Source organism: Nanorana parkeri, unplaced genomic scaffold (genome assembly GCF_000935625.1).
Source record: "Nanorana parkeri isolate BGI_ZX_2015 unplaced genomic scaffold, ASM93562v1 scaffold90, whole genome shotgun sequence".
NCBI classification, from domain to species: domain Eukaryota; kingdom Metazoa; phylum Chordata; class Amphibia; order Anura; family Dicroglossidae; genus Nanorana; species Nanorana parkeri.
Genome location: NW_017306358.1, coordinates 1,887,596 through 1,905,654, shown reverse-complemented (window position 1 = coordinate 1,905,654; position 18,059 = coordinate 1,887,596). Strand labels below are relative to the sequence as shown.

Sequence of the window (18,059 nt, the reverse complement as noted above, 5' to 3'; positions counted from 1 at the left end):
AACTCGAATTCTCGTCTTTTTTTTTCTCTGCATGTCTTTTTCCCTACAGGTCTTCAGCAATAAAACATACATTTATGCATTTTCACCAAAGGATTCAGAATAGGGGACACAGAGGTCACAGCTATGATGAAAGCAATGTAGCATCAAGTGATATAGAGGGGTCAGAAAAAAAAAAAAGGGAATTTACTAGAGGTGCACTGAAATGAAAACAAAATTTTAAAAAAAGGTCATGCCGAAACTGAAAGTTTTTTTTCTAACCTTTTACATTTTTGAAAATATTTTATTTAATTTTTTTTTTTACTTTACTTTTAGGGGCGTCGGGGAAAGAAGAAAGAAAGAAGAAGCAGAAAGAAAAACAAAATGGGGACTCTGTTCTGAATCGCTTTTTCTGCAGCCCGTTATAAATGAACAGGAATCCTCTATACTGAGTGTTCCTTTTCATTCATAACTTGAGGACATAGTATCTTTACTATAACCACAATCATAAATGAACAGGAGGTGATGTAGATCACTTCCCATTCATTCATAATTGGGGCACAGTAAACATACTATGTCCTCAATTATGTACAAACACTCTGATCGCTGATCACCGACTGCTTGTACCTGATCTCCTTCCTCGATCGGTTGTCACAGGAGGCTGAACGAGCAGTGTGGGGAGGAGATCTCGATCTCCTCTGTCAGTAGACTTCTCCCCCGAACTGCCACCCGGCCTCTTGTGACAGCTTACAGCTGTCTCCACTCACACATGCTCTCATCTGTCACAGAAGGCTGGGCGGGACGGGGCGGGAGGAGAGCTTACCCTCCTGTGACAGCACTGAAAGCTGTTTTCACCCCACACTGCTCTCCTCTGATCTGTGACAGGAGGCTGAGCAGTGTGGGAGGAGAGACGTCGGCCACTCACAGCGCTCGCCACCCCCGCACCGCTCTGCCTCCTGTGACAGTTTCTCTCCTCCCCGCTGTGCTGTTTCAGCGGGGAGGAGAGAAACTATGGATGCACCGTTATTTCGGCATTTTGCCAAAAGTGCCATTTTCGACCAGTAAGTTTCGGCAGGCGAAATTTCAGTGTATCCCTAGAATTTACAGATGTAGAGAAAGTGTGCTTTTTCAGAGAATGCATACAGAAGAACAAAACAGTGCAATCAGTATATAATATATAACCTCTTGCAGAGCGTGCGAGAATGAATGTCAGAATAACATGGATGGACCGTATAGTGGTATACTATAGTGTCCCAGCCAGTAAGAATTTTGAGTTGTATCGAGAGATCGAGAGAATGAGTTATATCTAATACACTTTAAGTTGCATACATAAAACTTACTAAGTAGAGCCAAGCATGATAAAGCTGCTGCTTGCAGTTTTGGATTTGCAGAATAGTTTGTCAGTGCCTTAATGATGACTTCATGAGCCTCATTTAGAACCAGAATGTTGAAGAAGCTTCCTAAAAAGACACAGAAAAACACAACCCACTAATGAGACATGCATTTCATGAAAGACAGGACATGTTTAAAGGGTAATTGTAGTTATAAAATGCATCTACGGGGAAAACAGAAAAAAAACTCTCCTTGCAGTGGGGCTCCCCTCACACTGCAAGAGTTAATACTTGTTTTTGCACTGTAATGACGCAGTGCACGGTTTACTTTTCTTTTTTTCTTCTAGCTTTATGACATGTCATAAAATGACATTTTATTAATCTTTAGCGTGTTGCAGTGTAGTACATCACATTTTGTTAACAGACACCACTAAAGTGCAGTGGTGTGAACTGAACTAATAGGACGTAAGGCAAATTGCCTTGTCTATGCACTGGAAATACATAGACCACAACTCAAAGCATATGGTGTGATTTGGCCTTAACAATAAAAAAGCTACAAATTCTTATGATTGCTATGTCTATGAACTTTTGTTTACATCAGTACTACTTCTCTCCCCATAAAAATCAATGATAACAAAAAAGCCAAATGCATGTCATAAGGAGGTCATCTGCAAGTAAACCGCTCATGTCAATGAACTCCAAATACTCTTAGGCTGGGTTCACACCTGGGCGTAGCATAGCCACGTTTTTTCTGCTCGTTTAGCACGTTTTTCCGTTCAGTAAAACGCGCGTTTCACTGGCGATAGGATTTTTAATTTTTTTTCCAACTTCCCGCCAGTTCAGCCCCCCTGCGAAGCGGCCGCCCGCAAGGGAAGGAACCCGGAAGTCGGCAGCCGCAGGAGGACACAGTGGGGATCGCGGACAAGGTAAGTCCTACGCTGTATTCCCAAGTGTGGCTCGGGGTTACCGCTTTGTTAACCCCGAGCCACACTCGGGAATACCAATGGAAACGCGTGGAAAAACGCCCCAAAGAAGCTCCTGTACTTGTTTGGGCATAGGCCGTTTTTCAGTGCGTTTCCACGGGCTGAAATACGCCCAGGTGGGAACCATGCCCATAGGGAAGTATGGGATTTCACTGTTTGAGCGTTTTTCAGCGCTTCGATCAGCGCTGAAAAACGCCTAGGTGTGAACCCAGCCTCAAAAGCATCCTACTTTTATGCCAAATGCAAACAGAACACACCTGAAAGCAAGTTGCATTTGCCCAGTGATGGAACTACAAAGGCCATTGACACAGGCCCTTAGGCTGAATAAACCCCCCAAATATAGTTTCACCTTAAAAGCAGTGTAGCGGACCATTGTTATTTCACTTTTAAGAGCAATGCCGCTTTAAGACTGTATGTTGCTACAGAGACTTGATTGGCTCAACTCTCAGCAGTGCTTAACTGTTTGTGGGAGTTGCAGTTTTAACACATGAAGAAACAATTAAAGTTATGCTGCACTGGACTACAAGACCCAGGAGGCTTTGTGATCTGGAAGGAAAAGGGGACTGAACCTTCTCTCAGAACGCGCTCAGGTCGGCAAGGGATTTGCCTGTGGCTGGATGTATTGTGAAGTGTTGTCTGCTAGTCATCTCAGGGGTGAGATAAAACCTGAGGTGTTGCTTGTGATCAGTGTCTCCTGAACAGTATATGTGATTCCAGTGTCTGAGCCTGTCTGCTCTCCTACTGAGGGATCCAGCTGAAAGATTCTTCAACAGTGTGGGAAATGCTACATAAACTGGTTAGGGGATCCAGTGACTGCTGTACCAGAAAGAGACCCTGCCAGCCCTTTCCTGAGTGATTAGATTCTACAGAGACGTGCTCCAAGCATCGCTACTGCTACTGTGTGACACAAGCTGCTGCTACTGGAAACTGGAAAAGCTGTTGGCTGCAGAGGAGAAACCGCCTCTTTTCACCTACCCATGTGGGGAGCCACAATCCAAGCTGCAAGAGTGGTGAGAGGCCATTGGGCACTGTGATTTTCTGTCTATTCAACCATACAATCAGAACTTGGGCCCCACCAACAGCTAGCCTAGTTAAATACCACTGGCCAGTAAGTTTAAGGCCCGCGTCTGTTTGGACTGATACTTTTTCCTTCATAGTTTGCTGAAAGAATTACATTAGTCAGTTCAGTATTGCTTGCATATGCAGATAGGCAGCGACATTTAAGATTTATCTGCACATTTAAAATGCTTCTATTACTTGCTGTTTATTTGCCATTGTTGTACCTGTTCATGCATTTATTGGATACTACATTATTTGTTTAGTAAAACTTTTACAAAACCTCATAAGGTGTGCTGGTGTGCTGTGGATCCATTACCTGAGGTCTATCACAGAGGTGAGACAGAAGTACCCGTATATTCTAACAGCTCCTTCGGGGGCGAGCGCTACAGCAGAAATAGACCCACTAAATTAATTGTCTCCCAGAACAGTTACTTTCAAGGCATGCCAACTGTGAATTGCCAGTGTGCCTATGTCAGCTCTCAAACAAACCTTCAAGCCCTCGAATGGGCTTGAATGTGCAGCACCATGGCAACTGTAATCCAAATAGAGGTTGGCAAAGATGGTGTCTTCCTTGGCTGTAAAAGATAGGAGGGTTTATTTCTGCTTTAAATAGCTGGTCTAAACAGAATAAATCCCAGTGTAATTATACTAGGGATGCCGCGATACCACTTTTTCCAAGACCAAGTTCTTTCCCTCAGGTACTTGCCGATACCAATTACTGTTACTTTTTGTTAAAGGGACATGTGACTTTTTTTTGATGATTTTAGGGCAGTTTCTCACCATAGCTAAATACAGATGTCCCCAGAGCAGAATACATCTCACCAGGCTGCGTGCCGATATCACCCGGGCGGCATGTGGATCTCTGCAGGGCTCTGAGGCCATGTTGTGCAGAGTTGATCGGGCAGGTGCCGTCTCTGGGGCTGTACGGTGCTGTGTGGGACTGTCCATGGATGTGCTTGCTCCGGGAAGGAGGAGATCTAGAACCACACAGGCACAGCCAAGGACAGCTACTGCCAGGTCCCCAGCAGGCTGCCTGAAGTTGCCACAAGCGCAGGGACTCATGACAGCCGCTGCGGTTTAAAAATTTAAAGGGCCGGTATCAGCCTTAATAGAGAACTATGGGGTAACCTTTTTATCGCATAGTTCTCTTTAAGTGCAGGGAGATGATCGAGAAGTGAGCGAGTGATGGTATGTGTTCGCTCCCTTCCCGATCTATTGAGCCGACGTGTGACAGTTTCATTGTCACAGGTCGGCTCGAACGATGAGGAAGAGTGATTTCTCACTCCTCATAGTTCTCCTTTAATTTGCTGTGTAACCTTTCTTGTAACCATCCTTGTGACTCCTTGCCCTTTTAGGGACTTTCAGTCAGTCACTCACCTCATAGTTCTGCTTTAAGAATCAGGGCATTTTCAGGAGTTCTCAGTACTTCTGAAAATGCCTGGTATCACCCCCGATACCAATACTAGAATCAGTATCGGGACGTCGCTAGTAATTATCTTATTGAGTCAAGGGTAACTTCAGCCGATACCGTGATCTTTTGAAAGATAAAATAGTCTGAAACTAAATTCTGTTGTGCCTGAGCTACCTATCCACTACCATGAAAAAATAATGTAAACAATAGAGGGACATAGCTTCAGTAAGGTTACACCATCATTTACAGCAATCTGAAGAATACACAAACTTCCAACCTACTTACATTGTTCTTATTCCAATAACACCCAAAATCCATTATGGATTGGCCTGGTGTCAGCACAATTATTATCGCTGGTTGCTATGGGTTAATGCACTTATGAATAAGAACTCTTAATTGAAATAGCTGCCTGTTTTTACTATCAACACATAAATCAAGAAAACATTTATACAGTTAACAGCAACAATGTGCATGTAAAACAAAACATTTAGCGGCTGTAGCATGGCTTATGCTCCAGTTACTGAAACTTTAATATATTTCTACCAACAAAACACAATGCTCACCAAATGTAAGTTTCTGGAACAAACAGCAGCACACTTCTTGAATTTTCTCACTGTTTGGAAATGTTTTCATAGCTTCCATTATGATGTTGTAGCATCTTACATTACCAGACATCAGTACTTCCACATTGCTAGCTGTAATAAAAAGAAGTGAAAGCTACAAATAATATACACATTGTGGTATTCTATAAAAGCACTTAAAGCTCATTTCCACCTTTGTAAGTGATTAGCATTTAGTGTGGTAATATAGAGGTGCAGTTAAGATGTACACATGTGCACATTTTAATGACTCACATTGCAGGGTTTCTTCATTTTTATGAACTTATTAGGCCTGAATCCTACAAATTAAACATTTTCTGACATTGTCTGACACCGATATTGGATTGTAAAGCAGGCTGTAAACAGCTCCCCCCTCCCTGTTATTCACTGTAACATGATCACTAAACCCCAGCTCTACCTTTGCACACAATTCACTGTCTACGAATACTAAATTTAAATAAATATATATTGAAATCTGCCACCACAGTGTATTTCCACGGCCAAATTGGTAGAACATCTATTTTTATTTCCACAGCCAATTTGAGTACAACCCTAGGTTGTGTTTTGTATGTTAACCCCTTCGTGACGGGAGACGTACACTGTACGTCCAGCCACAAAGGGACCAAATGACTTGTCACGTACACTGTACGTGACGAGTTATTTGCTTCTTTAGAGGGCTGTTAAACGCTGAGAATCAGCTTTTAACATTCATTAATAGATGCCCTTACTACAGAGGCATTCATTAATGAAAGGGTTAACCTTTTTCAGACACCCGATACCTTAATATCGGGTGTCTGAGAGTCAAAGAAAAGCGGACACACATGCCGGCTTTTGCCGGCATTCTGACAGCTCGTATAGATCGAGAGAGATATCTCTCTCAAGCTATACTGGCTTTTTTTTCTTTTTTTCTTTCATGAATAGATACATAATGTGTCTATTCCTATAATGTATCTATTCCTGGAAGAAGAATGTTTCAGTTTGCTGATCGTTGTTGCAACAATCAGAAAACCTATAGTGACAGCTGAATCCTGAACTGCTGCAGGATCAGTGTCACTAACTTATTATCGGCTGTTCTGAAGTTTGAAGCAGCCTGATAATAACCAAAAATTTATTAATTTATCAAGCAGTAACAGTGAGATTAATTCACAATGACTGTTTGCTATAATTAAATAAATCAAATACAATTTTTAAGTTTAAAAAAAAGTTGAAAAGTGAAAAAAAAAAATGTGTAAAAAAATAAATAAAATGAGGGACAAATAAATGAATGTATTTATTGCATTTTTTTAGCTGTGCTGGTGTTGTAAAAAAAATACTACACATCAAAACTGGGAAAAAAAGTGTTTTTTTTAACGTTTTTTTTCTCTTTTTTTATATTTTATTTGTCCTAAGTGAGGCGTTAGACACACATATGTGATATAAATATGTAGCCCTATCTGTCCTCTAAAAAACAATATATAATATGTGTGGGTGCACTTTGTAAGAAAGTATATTACTGACGTGGAAGAATCACACAGCAAAAATGTCAAAAGTGTGTCAGTCATTTACGAACAGAAACTAAAAACAAGCTCAGTCATGAAGGGGTTAATTAAGTTAATGAGAGAAGCACAATGCTCACATTTCAGTCCTAAGTCTTTCTATGAGGACAGATCACTGTGAAGGAGCTCAGAAACAACAACACATCTAAAAAAAAGGTAAGAAATAGGTTTTTAAAAATTACTTTTTGCTATGCCACGTGAATGGGAACACATAACAGAGGGGTTTCTCAAATTTCACTGCAAAAGTGGAAATACACTTTAAAACTGCACTCCAGACACAACAACTTTCATTCAAATATATTCCTCAATAGCCACAAAGGATATAAATTCACTCTGCATTCGCCAAAAACCTTTGCAAAGATAATTAAAATATAAAAGCAGCAATGACATCATCACTATGCCGTAGATAGTCTGTGCAGAGAGAAGAGCTGTGGGAGAGACCCAGCAGGTCTACCCACTACAGGATGTCTGCAGACAACTACACAAGGCGGGCAGATACAAGACCAGTCATCCTGTACAAGGATAGGGAGTAGCAGTGACTGGTCTTTATTACAGGAAGCTCATGCACAGATGCAAAGTGTCACACTAGATTAATGGACAAATCTGCAAGAAATAAACAAAGCACAAAAAGATCCAAGTTAGAATCCACATGCCTCTTATATTTAAATAATATTTTCCTATCCTGGAGTTGATTTTTTAACATTTCATAGCGAGGAAAGCTAGGCAGGAATTTTAAGCACGTAAAAGCACTTAAAAAAGGAAGCAACTAAAATGTTCCGGAGGGCTTGGCAGCGAAAGGGTTAAAATCATTTTTTAAGTTATGCTATTTGAATAGGAACATGAAAGAAATATAAAAGTAGGCGGTTTCCCAAGTAGGCGTTTTCCATATTTCAATATAAAGCTCATTAATGCGCCACAGCAGACCAGAAATGTCTAAATGGGTTCTTACTGTGTCCATATGCTGTATTGAGTTTCCCATAAGGCATGGGTGAGATAAAATATTATGTTTTTGCAACATTCAATTACAAGTCTGACAACATATAATTTACATTAAAACCCAACAGATGGCATATGTGATCATCTGAAGAATGCAACAATTAACCCTTTAGCCTGATGTACATTTTGTAGGGTTTTACTAGGCACATTAGATTAGAAGCTGATCTTGGCCACCACTGCTATGGCTTTACCTGATACAAAAATGGGACCTTCCATAACCTAAAGGCTCAACATTCAGTTTGGCAGATAGGGATAAAAGGCGAGTAACATTTACATATGCTAGAAAATGAAGGACCCTTGAGCGAGTTGAAAACTCTAATAACAGAAAATGGACCAAAGGAAATGAGATGCCCATTTAATCACACAGTACAATAAAGGCAGTTCTTTAAAAATTCTCAGTACAGAGCTATTTCTACTTCTTGTTATTACTTCCTTATGAATACTATAACTAAAGCCATTCTACTTTCCACACAAAGAAAACTTCTAAATGAAAAAGTGAAGGGCCACAATTTAAACAAATGACTAACCTTATGAAAACAAATTACTAACTGCTAGTGCATATCAAGACGTCATTATTGAAGAGCAACTCCTGATTTCTCAAACTGAGGACTAGAACCATTTCAGATCTCACCGAGTGCCACGTCCATGAGAGCACCTACTGGCAGAATGTCTTAAAAGTATAATTTTTTTTTTAACCCTTCCAGTGTGGCTACCACTGCGGTCTAAAGGTCCCGTAAATAATCACATTCCATGCACTGCAGGTTTGCACCAATGTCGGTTTTTCGGTAACAAGTACCAATTGCTTTTTTTGTAGGTACTCGCCGATACAAAGTACCAATACCAGTATCCCGAGGTAGCATTGGCCCGGCTTCCTGGCCAATCAGGAAGCCGCTTCACGCTCATTCGCGACGCTGGTGCAGCCTGGCTCCCTAACCAATCAGGAAGCCCGATTGGTCAGAAAGCCAAGCTGCCCCACAGTGTCGCTAGGCAGCATGAAGCCAGCTTTCCAGCGAAACAGGATTGGCCAGGAAGCCGGATCCATGCTTGCTCGTGGCACTGCCGGTCAGAGGAAGTCACCCTCTAACCGGCAGTTCTGGTATGGGGGGGGGGAAGTATCGGAGCATTTGCTAAGTGCTCAGTATCGGCGCTGATACCAGTATCGGTACCGATGCATCCCTAATGCACGGTTTATAGACCGAGGATGCTGAGGAAGATTGCAATGCTGCTGTTGAGGAGACAGGCTGGAGGGAGCACTGTGGCAGCTGGCTGGTTCAGAGCTTTGGGTGAGTAGATCTTTGTTATTTTTGTCCCTAGACACAAATGAACACTTTAATCCCTTGCGGTGTGGGGGTAGCCCCACTGCAAGGGTTAATAAAAAGTTCTTCTTTATATACTAGTTTACACAATGCCAGACCTGAACCACAGTGGCAGCAGCAAAACATAAGCTTTTGATTTTTAGGATGTGCTTGTGAAGTTATAATTCATTCAGCAAGGGTTTTTAACATTTTTTAAATTAGAAAAAATGCACGAAAACTTCGACTCAAATTTTAAAGGAAATCTGAATGGTGGAAAACAGGTAGGCTGCCTCTGCTAGCACCCAAATATGCTAGTTCTAGCTGTTATTCTGATCCAAGGGGTTCATTGCTTTTTTAGCCTTAACATGTATACAGGTCAGGAGCTCTCCATTCTGACTTAATTGGCTGTATACTTCTTTCAGGTAAGTGACTAGTAAACTACTGAAACTAGAGAAAGTCAGGTTATCGGCATGTTCAGAATGAAGAAAAACCTCCGAAAGTAGACTACTTATTTCTTTTTTTAAAGGCTACATGTGATGTGGGTGTGTTTTTATATTCAGTGAAAATTCGTTAAGTGTTGAACCCACAATTTACAGATTATTCAATTTTCACGTGTTATATGATTATGGGCTGTATGTCAGGGAATGCATGAAATCATAATAAAACCACAATGACTGATGCGCAAATATATATATTTTTTTTAAATACACCACCAACAAAAGTTATGAAAGCTGAGAGGAGCAGTATAGTAACAACAGTGCTGTACCATTTGACACAAGACCCAGCCTAAACATATAATGAATACAGATGCCTCTTGAAAATACATAAAATGTTTAGGCAAATACATAAAACAAATAAAGAAACAATAACATTTAGTTATTCTTTTTTGTATATATCAAAAGAACATTTAAAGTAGTATTAACCCCTCCATGACTGAGCTTGTTTTTTTAGTTTCTGTTCGTTAATGACTGATGCACTTTTCAAATTTTTGCTGTGTTGTTCTTCCATGATAGCAATATACTTTCTTACTAAGCGCTCCCAAACATATATTATATATTGTTGCAGATAGGCACACATGTGATATAAATATATAGCCCTAACACCTCACTTAGGACAAATAAAATATTTTAAAAAATGAGCGGAAAAAAAAATGCATTAAAATAAAATCCGCCAACCAGGTCCCTCACTGGTGCCTTTTTTGCATGCGGAGGACTGCTAACCCTGCCCTGCAGATGGTCCCTCACCAGCTTCCACCTACAGTCCCACTCATGCTGATGTCACTCCACTTCTGGATCCTGAGAGAACCTCACTGCTGGACAGTCAATAGAAAGAGCTTTATGCATCCAGGGACATGGACACACAAATAAGGACACCCACAGGAATTCTCACAGGATTGAAACAGAAGAGGACATAAAGCACCCCCGTAGCATCATGTGACCGCAGCTTTAGGTTCTTTTATTACATGCATTTACATAGCACTAAGAAATAATTCAGGGCTTTAAGTACTGCACATTTACCCAAGTCCCTGTCCTTAAGAAGCTTACAATCCAAGATCCCTATCTAACTAAGGTGCTGCAAGGTAGAAGTGCTAACCACTAAGCCACTCTGTCATCTGAAAATATTTTTTGTGTGTGACTGTGTGCTCCTCAATGAAACATCACAAACTGATCATGCTCTCTGTTGACATGCCTTTTGTTTACCAGTTACCCGTCAATTACAACAGCAAGTCTAATGTCAGAAATCAACGCCAATAGCAACAGGATGAGCACTTTTACCAAGATAATTAGTAAGGTGTTGCAATGGTACACTACATCAACCTCTTTTCTTACCTTGTGAAAAGCCTCACTGTAATGTATATTTGGGAAAGACAACATAAATACCAATGGATAGGTCAGTAACTTACAGGGTCCGGCCAGTGGAAGCAATGCACGCAAAGCTGGTAAAGTAACACATTCTGTATTCTTAAATTCTGCCAGCACTTTCAAGATTATTAAATGATCTTTGCTCTCAACAAACTCTGTCAATTGTTCTTCTGGAACTGATAAAAAAGGAAATAAGCTGTAAATATTGCATGGCAATTATATGAAAAATTTGCATCTCTTACATCAAGTATACTACTAAAATGTAAAAATAAATCAGATGAATTGGCCAATGTTCCTGAAAGTTATACTCTTTGTGTAATCCTGTAGGCTATAACAACAGATTAAAGCAGCAATCACAGATGTCTAAATCTGTTGAAGACTATCTGCAGATAAAAAGGAGAAGTTATGGGTGGCACACAGTAGTAGCTTTAGGAATTGTTTCCTCAGTAAATCTTATCTACAGAAAACCATATAGTAATGCAATTCTGTATAGAAAGAAACATACAATAAACATTTTGGTATCAATGACAACAGAGCTGGATGCAAAACATGAGTCTTGCTGATAAGAGTTTACAATCTAATAGAAATCAGTAAAGATTATAGAAGCATAAATAAAATCCTGTGAGAAAGTAGAAACCATAACGGACCCAAAAGTCAAATCATCATACACTCAGTAGCTGACTGGGATTCAGCATAGACATTTAAAATACTGTATGCTTTTGGTAGTTTTCATCAGGTCAAAATTGGGGCAGCTCTATGTTCAGTACAGGTGATTCTGGTAGAGAATGTGAGCCCAACAACCCAAATAATATTCATCAATCTTTAATCAATACTGCCCTAATAAAAAAGGTATCAGTCAACACCAGTTTCCTGAACGCCAGCCACACCAGTATCAGCAAAATCTATTACTAGTTTAGCCAGAGCTTATGTCCTGATTGTTGTCAGCCACACCAGCACTGGTGTCATCAGGTACCAGCGTCAACCAGAACCAGTGCCCCGACTGCCAGAGTACACCAGTACCAGTGAAATCTAATAGCAGTGTTCCGATTGCTAGTCAGCATCAATACCGCAGTCATCCGGTACCAGTACAACCACTACCAAAAACGTACATTAGTGAGGAGGCATTTCAAAATCTTGGTCTGACTGATGAGAGCAGCAAAGTTACCTCACAGTCATATTCAGAGTATGAACCTGTAGAAAGCAGCGGTGCACTAGCAACCACATCCGATTCAATGGATGAAAGGTTCCCTGCTAAAAGAATCAGGTCTCCTTTGTCTCCAAGGATTGAACATTATACTGAAATGCAGCAGCAAGCACCAGCAGAGCGGTATATCCGGGTGAAGTTGGAACCACTACGAGTGGTAGTAGTAGTGCAACCCCTGACAAAGTCGAATGATGCAACGCATAGGGTAAAGCCGGTGATAAAATTATGCTGAGCAGGACTTGGGAGGACGGAGTCACGATACCAGTGTCCCTAGCAGGTTAGCATAGAGAGGAACGGACATTTGGATTTGTTTTCTAAATCAGTTTGTTGGAGCACGGGATAATGCACGACAGAAGTGTGTTTTAGCTGTGTTTTAAATAAAAATATTTGCTTTTATGGCTCACACTATTCTGTTCGGTTTGCAATTCTGCGGTGGAGAGCAAAGAACAGTCTTGGGAATTTTCCTCTGCTATTTAAGCGCCGGTTCACACCACAAAGTTTGCGTTCCCAACGCGTTCGGCCTCTGGAACGCAATCCAGCCGGCTCCCTACGTGCAGGGACGGGGCGTGGCGCTGCATTGAAGTCAATGGCACCGCAGCCACGCCCCCCACAATGCGATCGCCTATACCCGGAACGTTTGTGCCTGCGTTCCGGTCCAGTGCAATTTGCAAAAATGCTGCAACCACTATATTTGCAGATCGCACTGGACCGGAATGCAGGCACTTATGTGCCTGCATTCCGGGTGCGGGCGGGAGGCGTGGGTGCGGTGCCATTGACTTCAATGCACCGCCACGCCCCCTCCGGTCCCTGAACACAGGGAGCGCCGCCTTGCATTCCAGTGCGTTCCAGAGGCCGAACGCTCTGGAACGCAGACTTTGTGGTGTGAACCGGCGCTAAGCATTTGACTGAATCTGTATAGATAAGGTCCACTTGAGGAGGTGAGCAGTCTTCCAATCGAGGGTGGAGCACAGTTTGAAAACACAGAGAAGGGAATTTATCAAAACAGGAGCAACTGTGCATGGCAACCAATCAGCCTCTCTCTTTCATTTTCAAATCTTAACTGAACAAACTGATGAGAGAATCTGATTGGTTGTCATGCACAGCTGCTCCAGATTCTCTCTGCTCCAGTTTTGATAAATTCCCCCCCAGGAGGTGGTTTGAAGATTGTATATGGTCAGAAAAAGGTGGAATTATACCTGGTGAAAGTAATAGTTGTTTATTGCTTTGTATGTACATTGCACTTTTTTGTATATAGTTAGGGATAACAGATGTTATAAAGTTGGTTATATATAAGCTCTACACTATAATTTAAATACTAGTAGTGGGGTGTTGCAAAATTAGCCACAGAGAATTAGGACAAAACAGTCCCAGAGAGACTGTGCTAATGTCCCTGAAGCACTTTCAATTCCTTTGTGGCAACTTCAGTTCAGTAACTTTATATACCTCTACCACTTTCACACAGTCTAAATAATATACACTAATTTGTTTTATTTTACCAAAGAAATACATGTGACCTCAATGTATGAAGAATTATTTATTTGGAGTGTTTTAACAGGATGTTTTTATTTTTTTTACTATATAAAAAAGGTCAGTCTTTTTTATATCGTAAAAAATAGCCTAGTGGTGTTTCATTACCACCAAAAGAAAGCACTATGACTGTTAAAAAAAAAAAAAAATTACATTTGGGTACAGACAAAGATTTTTTTTGATTTTGGAATACAGGAGGGTTAAAACCAATTAGTTTTTTTTGAGACTTTGCATATCAGAAATTTCCCTTCACTTTCTGCCTGTAGACAACAGGAAATGGGAGGATATATTTCTAAGGTGAAGGAAATCCCCCCTAAAAGATGCCCTTACACCTTACAATTATCTGCAGATTTTCTGTGATCAGATGGAAAAAGTGCAACAGATTGGGCCAGGTGGAGATTCCTCCATCCACACAGTTAAGTGTAGATGGAGGAATCTGTTGCACCTTTTCCATCTTACCACAGAAAATCTGCAGATAATTTTAAGGTGTGTGGCCAGCTTTAGACAGCTGTCATAGGGAATACATGTCCCCATTGGAAGATCTTCACTCTATTCCTATTCCAGTGGCAACTGAAAACTTTGGCTTTCCTCTCGCATTCATGCTCGGTGACACTACTGATCAGGACAATTAGAGGAGAAATCTATCAATGACACAGAAACAAAAAAATAAATAAACCTAAAGCAGGTAGAAATATCTGGCACTCCTTAAAAACAGGAGGTATTGATAGCAAATATTTGCAGCAGATGTTTGTGGAAGCCACACTGCCCCTTCAAGGCTCCTCTGCATAGTGTGGTCCCTAACATTACAAAACTCCAATTATGGCAGATGCACAGCAATAAATAAATTAAAAGCACAACTGCCTGGAAGTAAGCACTCCAGAGGCATTTGCCTTCATGAGCTTATATGCACTAATATAAAGGACGGTTCACAGATAAAAATCATTTGTCTGCATTAGAAAAACTGCCACTGCCACAAGAAAAAAAAAAAAAAAAAAAAAAAAAAAAAAAAGAAAGAAAAAAAAAAAAGGAGGGAGGTATCAGTAATTGGTATTGGCGAAAAGTATCAGTACTCGATCTGGAATAAAATGGTATCAGTGCATCCCTACTTTATATAGAAAAAATAAAAATAGCGTACCTTTCACTAGAAGGATGTATAAAGCTTGGCATCCATACATTTGAATTTCTTCTTTATCAGGGAACATTTTCATGGCATCAAATATAAGCAAGAAAATGTCTGCATCATTATCCAAAAGCAAAAAATGTATCACATCTATAAAAAGGAAAATATATTTTAGAAGTGTGGACAATCAAAACTGAAAAAAACCCTCACCCTCACCCTCACAAGCAAAAACCTAATTTCCACAGGATCAAACTAAAAGGTGACCTCAGGAGTAGTACAATGAATCATACAGAATGGATATTTCCAAGCAAGTTTAGATTTGTTCTCCACACAGTGATTAAACATTCTTGGTATATACACACACTGCTAATTTATAGGAAGCACTGCATTGGTCATAGAGGGTAAAGTCAAGTATCAGAAGACCAGCTAATATCAGCTAGCACCAACTGTAAAAATAATACTATAAAACATATACATATATATATTTTATAGTAGTATTTTTACAGACACATACATACACACACCTCATAAGCAAAAATATTTTGCTCAAAAATTATATATACTGTATATTACACACACACACACACACACACAGCAGTTGGCCCCTTTCAAAATATATATATATATATATTTATATGAGTACAACCCACCAGCCATCCACTTCAGATAAAGCATTGTTTCTGCAATAAAAAGGGTAGATTATATGGCTCACATGTCATTATTTCAATTCCAAATAAAGAATGGTAACAATTATAGTCACATGTAATTGTCCTACCTGAAGCAAGGATGGTAGTTAAAGCTTTCAGTCCATTGGTCAAGACACTATGATTTGTAACATATATGGACAGGATTTTCAGAATTTGCCTTAAAATAAAAGCAAAAAAACTACATCAAGATCTTATGATAATTTCATCAAAAAGAGAAAACTGTTGAGACAAGATTCAAACCACACAGGGATTGCAATGTTTTTAGACAGATTTACATGAAGCTGATCACTTTTGAACATATCTAAATAAGCCAAACTTTCCTTTTAACACTGTCAGTATAAAGTTTTATTCTTAGCTCTGCAGATCACTTGTCAAACAGTGCGAGTGAAGCGAATGTGTAATTCAGGATTTAAAGTAGGTCTTAACCCAATCATTACTAATTCATAATTACTTTATTAATAATAATTTCCATAATGGTCCTTGTTCAGGCACCTACAGTTATTGGGTGACAACTGTCTTTCAACTATGCTTCTGCAGTGTCATCCTGTTTATCCTACAATCAAAAAAGGGAGGAGAAAGTGATGCAAAATGTAGTAACTGTGAGATGAGCTGATGGAGAAAGTAACAGTTAGGTTTTTAGGTAGAGGTGGGATAGGCTTCCTTATACAGATGAATTTCCAGGGATCACCTAAAAAGGTAGACAGAATAGGAGATAGCAATAGAGGTCGAAGAAGGGAGTGCGAAAGGATAGGAGAGGCTCTGAAAATGTTCCGGAGGTGAGCACGGGAGGAGAATCCTTCTCTAAAATCATTGAAAGCAAATGTTATTTGTTTTTAGAACTGCGCAAAAGTGATAGGGCCGGTTTAAATAAAAATGATTAGCACATTTGCCTTGATGCATCTGCAAACACAATAGGGTCTCATTTCCTTCTTGGTACGTACCAAAAAAGAACTAAGAGCATACAATAGTTTTACATCCATCCTTATTACAAAACTTCAATTCAACCATAGCATGGCTTGATTTTCTATTCATGCCAATGTGGGATTAAAGAAGAAATACCCATCACCAACGTTATTGATGTAGTATTCCCACAAAGGGAATCATCAGTGGCAAGCACCGAATCTGGTTATTTATCAACTGCTTATTACAGGCAGTGTGGAATTATACATTTCCATTTCTGGAAAAGCCATCTTATCGGTAGCTCTTCAAGCCAGCTATTATCTTATTTTAATATATTCTGCTTATACCTGGAAACATTTAACCACTTAAAGGCCATGGTGTTTCACCCCCTTCCTGGCCAGGCCATTTTTCAGTATTCAGCGCTGCGGTACTTTGACTGATGCCACACACCCGCAGCTCCTGCAAGCGATCGGGCATCTCTAGAGACGCCTGATCGCTTGTATGTAAACAGCCATCGTTGGCTGTTTACATGCTTACCGTTTTCCCTCTCGTGTGCGCGCTGAGTGCCGCACACGAGAAGGGGCAGGACGTCTCAAGACGCCCTCCCGCTCCTAGCAGACGTCCGTCCGGCCGTTCACAAACGGCCATGGACGGAAGGTAGTTAAAGTTGTTCTGCCTGTGGCAGGTTGTATCTAGCCAGCTATACCTCTTTAATGTGTGTGTATTCAGTAAGGAATATCCAATAGCCAATTTATATTAGTCAGTCAAATGCTCGATATCTTCTCCAATACCGGAACTTCTGGTCAGAGGAAGATTTCCTCTGACCGGCAGTGCCGTAGGGGAACATGGTGCCAGCTTCCCGTGCAATCAGGAAGCGGGGCAGCGACTAATGACCCGCCTCCCAGTTTCCCGATTGGCCGGGAAGTCAGCTTCCCAGCCAATCAGCATCGAGCCGGCTTCCTGGCCAATCAGGTCATTACTCGCCGCTGGGTTTCCCGATTGGCCAGGAAGCTGGCTCGATGCTGATTGGCTGGGAAACCGGCTTCCAAGCCATTCACAATCAAGCCGGCCAAACAACATGGAGTCGGCTTCCCTGGCAGTCAGGAAGCTAGGTAGCATCTCATTACACGCTGCCCGGCTTCCTGATTGCCCGGGAAGCCTGCTCCATGCAAACGGAAGCACCGATACTCGGTGAGTACCGAAAGCAAAATATCGGTACTCGTACTCTATACCCAAAAAGCGGTATTGGTGCATCCCTAGTTTTAATTAAAACTATTTTTTTTTTATATCAGGACAAGTAGATTGTTTTGAAGGACAAGTAGATTTGGCCCCCGCTTTAAGCCTTGGACAAGTAGTTTTTTCAAAAATTTCCACACCCCTGGTCAGTCAAGGAGTATAGAACTTAAATATTATGTGGAAAGTGTATCAACTTATAATCAAACAGAATTCAGCTTTTTGAAGTCAGGATAACGCAAGAAACTGGTCTGATTTTCTTTAATACTCAAGCAGGGCAAATTGCACCCAAGGGCTTCAACCAGTGGCGTAACAACAGGG

At 40.7% G+C, this 18,059-nt stretch overlaps 1 protein-coding gene across 1 annotated transcript in view; it reads right to left on the bottom strand.

Annotated features, from left to right (window-relative positions):
- LRRK2 (leucine rich repeat kinase 2) overlaps positions 1-18,059 on the bottom strand; it is a 149,608-nt gene that overhangs the window by 116,762 nt on the left and 14,787 nt on the right. Inside the window, exons 6-10 of the mRNA XM_018552518.1 lie at positions 15,674-15,762; positions 14,914-15,048; positions 11,089-11,223; positions 5,324-5,455; positions 1,317-1,436 (exon numbers count right to left, since the gene is read on the bottom strand). Of these exons, the coding sequence (XP_018408020.1) occupies positions 1,317-1,436; positions 5,324-5,455; positions 11,089-11,223; positions 14,914-15,048; positions 15,674-15,762 (611 nt within the window). The remainder of the gene's footprint in view (positions 1-1,316; positions 1,437-5,323; positions 5,456-11,088; positions 11,224-14,913; positions 15,049-15,673; positions 15,763-18,059) is intronic.